Here is a 12,084-nt window from a genome sequence, read left to right as displayed (position 1 = left end):
AACATTGTAAGAATTTCTTGACGGTGTTTAAGAAAAGTGGTTTCCTTTATTTTACTTTAAATGAGCTCATATTACTTAGAAAAAAATTTTTCAGTCCTATTTAGAAAAGCATTAATATTCAAATTGAGAGTTAAATCCTTGGTTTTTGGGGTAAATATTCATGCACATTATGCTCAAGCAAATATCAGTATGATATATACTGATACGTACAAGTATCGGTATGCTTGAATTCCCCATTAAAACTTTGTAGGCTATGAATGTCAAAATTTTAAGGATATTTTAGTTTTATGTATAAACACTTTGAGGGAGGTTTGGAATCATTTTTGTTAAGCTGTTGAATCCTGATATGTTGAGGACGATGTACGATATTAACCATAATCGTGTGATTTCAGTGGTATATTATTTAAGATCTTTTCAACTACAAGTAACAGAACCAAACTAAAACTGACATATACAATAGATATTTGTTATCACACATACGTTTTTTGGAGCTGAAGTGTGTTCTAAGGTTATATAAATTATATGAATTATATAAATTCAGTGCCTTGGCAGATCATCAAGGACCTAAGTTTCTTCCATTTTTCTACCCTACCATTTTTATTATAGTAAAACTGTGAAGCAGCGTATCAGTAAATTAGACTAAGAAATGATAGAAAACTTCTTGATAATAGGTATATGTTCCCAGCTTATCAAGATGTTGTGTTCTCTGTTTTTTTCATGGCCTTGTCACTAAGTTATTCTTTAGCTTATTTCAGTCTGGCTTTTTATTTCATGACAGTAAGAAATGCTCTTGCTAGAGTCACCAATGAACTCCTAATTACTAATAGCTGGGCTTTTAAAATCAGTTCAAATGCCGCTTGACTTTATTTTGGTCTTTGACATTATTAACAGTTTTCTTCCTGAAAGTCTGTCCTTTTATTCTCACTATACCATTTTAATTCTTAGTAAAAATCTGTGAAATTATTATAAAATACATCGAACAAAATGAACAACCTTGTATTTATTATCTACATTTAACACTTTAACATTTTGCTCTGTTTGTTTCATGTTTCTTTTAAGAAAAAAAAAAATGCTGCAAATATAGTTGAAACTCTTTCCCAACCCATACTATTATCTTGAAGTTGATGATTATCTTTTCCAACCATGTGTTTATATTTATGGAAGTCCTGCCAACTCTGATTGCTGCTTCCTGATTTCTTTCCTTGTCCGTCCCTTATATGTAGGTGACCTTTCACATTCAATTAAAATTTTCATTTCCTTCCATATCTGTGCCTTGTATGAGTTTTGTTATCTCCAAAAAGGATAGGTTAAGAGTAGTAATGGAAGACTGTTAGGATGAGAAAACAAGGCATGACATTTTAAGAAAGAGGGGTTGAAGCTAGGAGTGGTATCTTTAGGAAGGAGATGACCTAAGTAAGGTTTCTGGTTGAAGAAGATGAGGGTGAGGAATTAAGAAGGCTGGCAGTGGAAATGGGGTGGGGACTGGATAATTATATTAAACTCTTTTGTAAATCGACATATTTCTCAGCCTTCTGTCAAATTTTAAATAAATTAGCACAGTGGCTGGCTTTTTTTTCTTAATTTTTTTCTCCTTCATTCAATTGTTATTCTTTCAAAGTCTAATTTATGTAATTGTTAATAATTTTGTCTTAATATTTGGACTTTGGAAATTACTATTCTCAAATTCTTTCTACTGATTTTAAAATATTTTTGTAATTTAACATTTTATGTGTATATATATGTTGTTTGTTGGTTAAAATTCACCCTTCAGCCTCAAGTATTGAGTCAAAATCTACCAGTCTGATAGAGCAAAAAACAAATCTTGTTTTAATTTGCATTTATTAGAAAACTGGGAAAATTGAAGCATTTTCAGATGTTCATTGACCTTTCATATTTCTTTTGTGAATTGCCTCTTCATTGACTTTCGTATTTTTCTGTAGGGCTGTCTGTTTTTGTTTTTGTTTTTGTCTCATGTAAGAGTTGTCTATATTAAGAATGCCAGCCAGTTTTCATATGTGTACATTTATGTCTGCGTGGAAAGAGAGTAAGAACATGGGCAAGTACAAAGTATTTTCTCTATTTGTCATGTCTTTAACTTCATTTAAGAGTTTTTGTCCCCACTCGTGCACCCCCTGTGGAAGTTATATAATCGTATCTATTAGTCTTTTTCTTTTAGAGTTCTACTTTTACATTGTGCTTTAAAAGACTTTTTCCAATCCAAGATTATGAAATGACTTACCTTTAGTTGCTTCTACTTTTACTTTTAGAAGCAGTTTCCTTTTGCATATTAAGTTTATATTCCCTCATAATGTTTTAGTATACATTAAAATTTCCAGTCCCGGTCATGTTTCAATGCTTGCATTTACTTATTGTATCTTTAGAATGTACCCATTTAAGATGGTGATCTGAAAGCCTTCCAATTCTGAGATTCTGAGACTTTCTATTTTAATATTTATAGTTATATTTTAAACTAATATTGAATTAGCTGAGGTTGTAAATGTTCAGTCTTCAGAATTTATGAAGCAGTTATCTTATCACTTCTTTTTGAACGTCACAGGTAGGGAAAAATCTATACAAATAAGAATGACCTTTAAAATTAAGTGAATTAAAATCTACATTAATGCTTCTCCAGGAAGTGAATAGAATAATGCTGATTTTGTAATATTAGTAAACCTACTGTATGCCAAGTCACATTAATAGTAGGCAGTACAGTGGATAAGAGATTTGTGAAGCACAACTCTTGCTTTTTAGGACTGCATTAGCAATAATTTGGGGGTATAGTACCATGGAAATTATACCAATAAGTAAAAAACAGGATATAAATTGGAATAAAGTGAGAGTCTAATACAAAAATCTCCCAAAAAAGTATATCAGAGATTTTAAGGAAAAGGAGATGTTACCAGTTATAGATAAAGGGAAGCCTAAATGGAAGAGTGACATTTATGATGAGCATCAGTGAATCATTAGGATTTTAGCAGGTAGAGATGTGGGGAGAGTATTATGGACAGGGACAGTTACCGGAGGAAGGAAATACAAAAATGGGAAAGCTCAATACACGTGTAGTTGGGGAACAGAATTTGTTTTTCAAGAGCGTAAAATATAAATGTGAGAAAATAGTGGGAGATGAAGTTGGAAAGATAGATTTGGGTCAAATTTTGGAAGATCTTGAATGCTAGGGTGAGATTTATGCTTAGTTTGGTAAACATTAGGAGTATGTCTATAGATAGGGAAGGAAAAAGTATAGGGTTACCTACCCTGTCTTGTATGGTAGCCACTAGCCACATATAACTGCTGAGCACTTGAAATATGGCTAGTCCAAACTGAGATGTGCAGTAAGTGTACAATGCAAACTGGATTTCTGAGACTTAGTACAAAAAAAGAACGTAAAGTATCTCAACAATTTTTATATTGATTATATGTTGAAGTGATTCTATTTTAGATATGTCAGGTTTAATGAAATAGATTATTCAAATTAAGTTCACCTTTTTACCTTTTTAGAAAACTTAAAATTACACACATAGCTTGCATTTGTGGCTCAGATTATATTTCTATTGCATAATGCTGGCATAGATAGAAAGATATTGTTAGTGCCAAATATCGTCTAGTAGTTGTAATAAAGTTAAGTTAATCCTCCTAGTAAATCTTATGAGATTTGGATGATGTTATATCCATTTTTGAAGTAACTGAGGTACCGAGAGGTTAAGCAACATACCTCAAATCACTCTGCTAGTAAGTAGGAAGCCAAGATTCCAACTTAGGCCTCTCTGGTTTCAAAGCCCATGGTTTCCCCAACACACTGTGTCATGTTGTCGTTGAAGGTGGTCAAGTTGGAGCAATGGTTTAGCAGAATCAGAATAAAGATAAATGAGGGGAGGAGACTCAGTTTTCAGCTGTCTAGCTGTTTTGGTAATGTTACTTTTTTTTACAGAGAAAATACCATGTTTAAAGTCAACTTTTGAATTGCATATTTTTGAAGTAATCGTGTGTGTTAATTGCTTCTCAAAAGATTTGCCTTCTCACCTTTGTAGATTTGATAATGGGCTGCATTAAAAGTAAAGAGAACAAAAGTCCAGCCATTAAATATAGAACTGAAAACACTCCGGAGCCTGTGAGCACAAGTATCAGCCATTATGGAGCAGAACACACTGCAATGTCACCGTCATCATCAGCGAAGGGAACATCTGTTAATTTTAGCAATCTTTCCATAACACCATTTGGAGGATCCTCAGGGGTGACACCTTTTGGAGGAGCATCTTCCTCATTCTCGGTGGTGCCAACTTCATATCCTACTGGTTTAACAGGTGAGATTTAAATGAACAGTTCTGTTGTCAGTTTGAGAACATGGCCTTGGGTGTTACGTACATAAGGTTTGTCTGCTGTAAGAAAAATAACTTACTAGGGGACTTCTAAAATAATTACATGAAAACCAGAGTCTCTAACATAAAAATTAAAGTCTTATAACATGTATGTTGTACTTAGATATTTGGCAATAATCTGAAGGTGGTTATGTACTGGGTTACATCATTAATTGTTTCATTAATTCATTCAAATACATATAGAGACCTACTGTGTGGCAGGCATTGGGGATATAAAGATTAAAAACATATACCCTGGAAATTTTGAGTTGTATATATGTTACTGCAGTAAAATGTTAATTAAAAAGCGAAACATATCTCCCTCCCTCAAGAATCTTATGACTTCTCTGGATTGTAAAGTGGTATCCACCATTTAAGTACTATAGTAGTTACTTAATAAATGTTAACCAAATGGCAGTGTAGTGATGATAAATAAATAAATAAATAAATAAATAATAAGCAGGATAACCCAGAACATCACTTATTACATTATGTTAGCTTTTCAAAGAACAGCAAGAAATGACAGCTGACAGCCTCTCATGGAGTCAGAAATACTCTTAAAAAGTAGATATAGAAACTTAAAAAAAAGGAGAGCAAGTGCTCTTTTGTGTTAGGACCCTGAATCAGGGTGCTTTTCACTGCAGGTAACAAAACATGACTGACTTAAAGTAAGGTGAGCTCCAGGATTCCTTGATAAAGCCATTCCATGATTTCATCAAGTACTCAGGTTTCTTCCGGCTTTCTCCACAGTCCTTGGAGTATCAACTTTATCCTTAGGCTTGGCAAAACAGCTGTCGGCACCAAATTGAGCAACATGTGTCCTTATTAATAACCTGTGGAGGCAAAAGAGAAATTTCTTCTTTTAGGATGACTATAAATTTTTCCTTCTAGCTTGCCCACCCCTAGACCAATAACTGCAGCCAGAAGAATGTCATACACTGATTGTATTAGACTATTCATTTGGGGAGCAGACATCAAAGAGTCAACTGCAATCTTAATTCCTAACTCTAAATACCTAAATAATAGATGACCATGATATATTCCTCAGTCATTAGTAAAATTTAAATTATTTTCAGGATTTTATGTTTGGGAAAGATAGTAATCCAAAATTCTTAAAATAAATGATGCTTAAAGATATACTTCGGTTATCTAAAGCAATTTACTTATGTGAAATATTCCATTTATGGGTATTTACTTACTGATTCAACACATATAGAGTATCTATGTGCCAGGTATAGAGAAGGAAACGAAACAAGCTGTGTTTCTGCCCTAATGGAGCTTATGTTTTAATAAGGGTCTGACAAAAAATTAGCAAGTAAACAATAAACAGGATGGTTTATTGTTAAATACTATGAAGGAACTAACCAGGAAAGACAACCCTGAGAAGAAATCATTTGAGCTAAGGCTTAACTGATGAGAATAACCTAACCATATACAGAGCTTGGAAAAGAGCTTTCTAGGGAGATGGGATGACAAATGCAAAGTTCAAGGGGTAGAGATGCACTTGCAGTTTTGAGATCGAGAGAGAAGACCAGCGTGGACATAATGGGAGAATTGTATGGGATGAGACTGAAGAATTAAGCAGAACTCATAGACTTTGGCAAGAAGTTTGGATTTTATTCAAAGTCAGAAAGAAGCTATTGGGGAGTTTTATGTACAGGATTTGCATATCCAAATTTCCTTTTTAAAAAACTCACTCTGGCAGCTGTGTGGAAAATGGGATGATAGTGAATCCTAATGGAAGTAGACTAGAGAAGACTACTATCCCAGTAGTCCCAGCAAGAGAGGACAAGCACTTGGATTAGGATGGCAGTGGTGGAAATGAAAAGGAGTAGATAAATAGGTATTTTAGAAGTAGAACTGACAGTCCTGGTAATGGACTCGGCTGGAGTAGCTGAGTGGATAGCTGTGCCATTTGCTTTGGTAAGGAAGACTGGGTAGGTACAGGTTAGAGGAGGAAAATCAAGAACTTTGTTTTCTACCCAATAAGTTTTAAATGCTTATTAGAGATTCAAGTAGAGATGTCAAAATAGTCAGTTGATTATGACTTTGGAACTCAGGGGAGAGGCCACATAAATAAGAAAATATCATATGTAATTATATTTTTACCTTTAGCTTTCTGTAACTTTGTATTTTAACACAGCTGCTTTGTATTTTCTGCATTTCATGGCATTTTTACTTATTAGTCTATTTTTAGTTTTACTGCCTGCCTTTTATTCTACGGTTCTTTAAAAATATCAATGGCTATATTGAAAACTCAAAATTGATCAGGCAAGTCAGTAGAATTACATTGAATTTTAGAGTCAAATTAAGATTGTTAAGGGAATCTTTAACCAGACTACTTCCCTTAAATAATTTTTAACACTGAAATGTCGGGTGTATTGTATTTATCTGTTCTGTTGTTACTTGTTTTGCAAATAATTGTTTGGCTGTTTACTTTGCTAATCTCAAGTATCTGCATATAATACTAAATATAACAGTTATTTTTAGAGTTTATACTTTATAATTCATATATAAGCCATACCAGTTAGTTTCTTAAGAAAAACATGTGTGAAGTAGGTACTAAATAATCTTACTGAAACTGAATTTATCACAGTTAATGACTAGTCTTATGGACAGATTGTTCACCCATTGCTTTATAAATAATTGGGCAGAAAAATGCCAGTAGTTTATAGTGCTCCTTAGTGTTTTTCCTGCCAAAGTATGTATTCGAAATTTATCTTTTCAAGCCAGAGCTGTTTCTTCTATGGATCAAAATTAAATGTGTTTCTGTGGGTCTAAAGAATTTTAGAATTTGTGGAGTACAGTTGTTTCATGGAATGTCTTAAAAGATCTTGTTACCTTGAAAACTCCAGCTGCCCAAAGCCCCAACTTCTAAAAATAGATTCTGGGGACTAGGAAGCATACTTTTATTAAGCTTTTTTTGCTGACATTAGTCTTTTGTATCCTATTTTGTAAATTTACCTATGTAATTTACCTTGGTCTTTTCCTCTGATAGGTGGTGTTACTGTATTTGTGGCCTTATATGATTATGAAGCTAGAACTACAGAAGACCTTTCATTTAAGAAGGGTGAAAGATTTCAGATAATTAACAATACGTAAGTGCTATGAATATTTTGTGAGGGAGAAATACTGGCAGAAACCTGGTCTTTACTCTGACTGAGGTTCTGGAGATGGGAATGGTAGGGGGTTGGTCTTTGCCTCCTGGTCTCCTTTTGATTTCCTTAGACACATGGTGTAATGCTACTGCTGCAGCCAGAAGTTACTACTCCTACAAATTGTACAGCTGTGGTCCTGCCATAAGCAGTGGAGATTAAGAAAGAAGAGTTATTGAAGAGATATGTGTAAATACGTAACTTTAAAAAAAAAATCTTTACAAAGAGAATTTTATGTTCCTGTTTGTCCTAATTACCACATGACTGAAGATCTAATCTCTTTCTCTTAAAGAAGCAAAGGAAAAAGGCTGGCTCAGGCATCCCATGCTGACCAAATAAGTTGCTTATTTTCTTATCTCACTCTTGTACTTCTTGTCATTCAGTGGCCCACCTTAGAAAATTTGATTAGATTCCATAATTTCATTAGCAGGCCTAGCAACCACTTTGTAACTTTTGAAATAATATATTCATGGTCTCTTTGCTTCCAACCATGTTTCCTTCCATTCTTGTTTCCATCTGCTTCCAGTTACCATTCTAGAACATAAAATACTATCATGTCTCTCTGCTTTAAAATCCTTAGTCACTACCAGTTGCATTCAAAATAAAACAAAATCAACGATAATGATGACCATAAGTCACTGAGAATTTACTATGTGATTTTCCCCGTTTCTCCACTCCACACTCTAGGCATACCGAAGTTTTTACAATTTGCTGAATACATTGGGGTTTTTCACTGTCTCCCTGCTGTCACACATACTGTTTCTTGTTTCTGGAATGTGACTTCTTGCCTGTTGTTCCATATCTTTCTTCTACTAGCTAACTCCACTTATATGTAGCTCATATGTTCTTTCTCAAGGAAGCCTTTCCTGACATTGTTCCCCTCTTGTTCAACCCAACTCTCACCTCGTGCTGGATCAGGTGTTCCTTGTATGTGTTCACATGGTACCCTGTGCAAATTTCAATCATAATTCTTTTCACAATTTTGAATTATAATTTGTCACTTGCTTGCCATTCTTTTAGACCATTGGTTCTCAACCTGGGGCAAAATCGCCCAGGGGATATTTGGCAATGTCTGAGCACACTTTTGGTTGTCACAGACGCAGACTGCTACAGAAAGTAGATTAGTGGTTGCCAAGAGCTGGGAGACTAGGAAGGTGTCAGGGGGAGTAACTGCTTAATGAGTTTGGGGTTTCTTTTTGGCATGATGGAAATGTTCTAAAACTGATTTTGGTGATGGTTGCACAACTCTGTGAATATACTAAAACTCAGGGATGCTGCTAAACATCTCACTATGCATAGGACAGCACTCCAAAACAAAGAATTATCCAACTCAAAGTATCAATAATGCAGGGTTGAAAAACCCTGCTCTAGCCTGCAAATTCCTTGATGGCAGACACTATCTTTTTATCTCTGTTTAGAGCATACTGTGTCATAATGTCTGTCATTTTAATAGATATTCAATAAATGTTTGAATGAATCAATGGATGTTTAGCAGAATCAAGTGCAAAGTTTTCAGTTTGTATATCTTAAAGTACTCAATATATACCAAGAAATTATAAACCAGGGATAAATTTTGTAACTGTTTGTGTTATTGAAAGGTTTTACATTTCATTTTCTAGGAAGCAAATTCATCTCAAGCATTTATAAAATTTCAGTTTAGACAATATGTTTTCAGTACTTATCACTGGTAAAGTAAAAAATACATTTACTCTTTAGTAGTAAATCTTATATATATAGATATATATATCTTACAAGAGATGATATTTGCTCTTTTCAAATTAATTTTGGAGAAGTTATGGCTTTTATATTACAAACTGCATATAGTTCTCGTGTTCTGAATTGTTCTTTAATTTTAGTCTTATTTGGATATTTATCGATAACATTTTTGTAAATGTACGTTATTCTAGAAAGTATTTTCCTGTTATTGCCAATCTTCAATATTTTGGCTATAAGAGTGTTATGGCATCCTGATTTTTTCCCCTACATGGCTACGAAAGGACATTACAGTTTTATGCACTGCTAAAAAGAAAGGCATTTGGCAATAAAAAAGAACGAAAAACCGCTAAATTGTATTACTTAAATGGGAGAATTTTATGGTATGCAAATTATATCTCAATAAAGCTATTAAAAAAGAGAGTATTCATTTGAATCTGAGTAATTTGAAAGATTTACCTCCCAAATTGCTTTATTCTGTTTATTTTATTGTCTTAGGTTGAAAGACTTATATAAAAAAGAGATTTTATAACTAAAATTAATGTATTATTTATTTTGTTTGTTTGGAACAGTTATGCTTTGTTTAGTCTTTTATTCCCTTAAATCATGTAAACTGTTTTTCAATATTATTCCTTTAGTCTAGTTCCTGATCAAATTAATGCATAAATTAAAAATGAAAGTAATACCTCTTGCCTACTTCAGATACAAAACAACATTGCAATGCGTTGTATCTTGGGAAATAGTCTACCTTGTGGTGATTATTGTTTTATGTGTTCCAGGGAAGGAGACTGGTGGGAAGCAAGATCAATTGCTACAGGAAAGAATGGTTATATCCCTAGCAATTATGTAGCACCAGCAGATTCCATTCAGGCAGAAGAGTAAGGCATTACTTCATATTTTATTAATTCTTTTGATTTTTAAAATGTCATAGTGCACATTCGGCTTAGCCACAGCTTTACACACATACAATTACATGCCAGTCTTAATACAGATAATGTATCATATTAATAGGAGATGTTACTTGAAAATTAATAATTAATGTCATAGTGTTCACTTAGAATAATATCATAATTGAATCTGCATTAATAATACTACAAGGTATGCCTAGTCTCCATCCTTTCTTATTTCACTTGTTTTTAGAATTATATTAACCCTTTTTACGTTCTCCACACTCTCCAACATTTACCTTCAGTTGTAGTATTGTATCAGTGATGATTTCTTGATTTAGGTGATTATACTGTAGTTATGTAGTAGAGTGTCCTTGTCTTTTAGGAAGTATACTTTGAATTATGTAGGGGCAATGATTTCAGCATGTTTGCAAGTTACTCTTAGTTGGTTCTGAAAAAAAAAATATATGCACACACATACATGCACATGTATAAAGAGACAGAATATATGAAACAACAAATGTGACAAAATGTTAACAGTTGGGGAACCTGGGTGAAGGGTATATGGGACATCTATGTACTATTCTTGCAACTTCTCTGAAGTATGAATTAATTTCAAAATAAAATGTTTAAAATTCCCCTTCAATGGCAAAGCATACTTTTAGGCCAGACTAAGTTTGTCCAGCATTCATAAATGCCCTTCATTTTCATATCACAACAATTAATACAGTGCCTTGTATTACTTGTTACATAGTGCCTAACTACTTTATGTTTTGTTCTTTTGTCCTTTCCACTATTCTGCTCAGAAGTAGAAACTGTCATTTTTATTCATAAAATTTTATTAAATAAGACCCAAACTAATTTAGAATTCCTAATAATATGGGTATGGCACACTTGCATCTTATTGACTAGAGATGATACACTGTTTCCAGAGATGCACTTCTATTCTTCCTCCTATCATCTTAATATTTCATCTGCTGCTAACAGAAAGCATCCATCTGTCATTGCTCCCTTTTCTTCTCCTTTTTTACTGTTCCTGTTTCTGGCAGGTGGTATTCAGAGACATAATGAGTAGTCAATACATAGAAATACTATGATAGAATATATTCTGACTTTCATTTTTATAATATTCCTATTTAATAAATTAATTCTTTAATTGTATTTTACTGTATTTTAAGCTACTTCTGATATCAATTTAAAAATTTTAGTTAGCACGCTTTGCTCTCTTCTTTCTCATCCTCCCTACCCTACTCCATTGTTATTGATACTTCTGTATAATTTTTCTGACCCTTATACCTTTCCACCTCAAAGTGCTGTTCATTTTTTTCCAGATGGTATTTTGGCAAAATGGGAAGAAAAGATGCTGAAAGATTACTTCTGAACCCTGGAAATCAACGAGGTATTTTCTTGGTAAGAGAGAGTGAAACTACTAAAGGTATGAAAACTGTTACATTAATGTAAGTATAAAAATTTTCATAGGCAGTATTTTGAGAAAGATATAGTAAAAGTATTCATTTTTTCTCTAGGTGCTTATTCCCTCTCTATTCGTGATTGGGATGAGATAAGAGGTGACAATGTGAAACACTACAAAATTAGGAAGCTTGACAATGGTGGATACTATATCACAACCAGAGCACAATTTGATACTCTGCAGAAATTAGTGAAACACTACACAGGTAGGTGACTATTTTAATGGTAAAAATTATTTCCTCATGCTCTATTTTATGAGGACAAAATCCATGTCTTTATTTCTCTAAGGTGTTTAGCACAGTACTTTAGACATACTACATGCTCAATAAATATCTGTTGTATTCTGATTAAAAAATGAGGAACAGGTAATACTTGACTTATTAGTAATACTTGACTTACTACCTGAATTGGGTTCTTGAATGATATGCTAAAATCGGACTATCACTGTTTATTTGACTATCTAACTGGTATAGTGTTTACATTGGAGTTCCATTTTATCATGTA

The 12,084-nt window shown here is 33.3% G+C and overlaps 1 protein-coding gene across 4 annotated transcripts in view; it reads left to right on the top strand.

Moving 5' to 3' along the window:
• YES1 (YES proto-oncogene 1, Src family tyrosine kinase) overlaps positions 1-12,084 on the top strand; it is a 121,670-nt gene that overhangs the window by 64,270 nt on the left and 45,316 nt on the right. For all 4 annotated transcript variants that reach the window (XM_037806015.1, XM_037806013.1, XM_037806012.1 and 1 more), the window contains 5 exons: positions 4,029-4,301; positions 7,354-7,453; positions 10,003-10,101; positions 11,442-11,545; positions 11,637-11,786. In XM_037806015.1, the coding sequence (XP_037661943.1) occupies positions 4,037-4,301; positions 7,354-7,453; positions 10,003-10,101; positions 11,442-11,545; positions 11,637-11,786 (718 nt within the window). In that variant the 5' untranslated portion in view covers positions 4,029-4,036. The remainder of the gene's footprint in view (positions 1-4,028; positions 4,302-7,353; positions 7,454-10,002; positions 10,102-11,441; positions 11,546-11,636; positions 11,787-12,084) is intronic.

Source organism: Choloepus didactylus, chromosome 16 (assembly GCF_015220235.1).
Source record: "Choloepus didactylus isolate mChoDid1 chromosome 16, mChoDid1.pri, whole genome shotgun sequence".
In the NCBI taxonomy this organism is placed as follows: Eukaryota; Metazoa; Chordata; class Mammalia; order Pilosa; family Megalonychidae; genus Choloepus; species Choloepus didactylus.
Note: the sequence above shows the minus strand (reverse complement) of the source record. Positions and strands in the feature narration are given on the sequence as shown.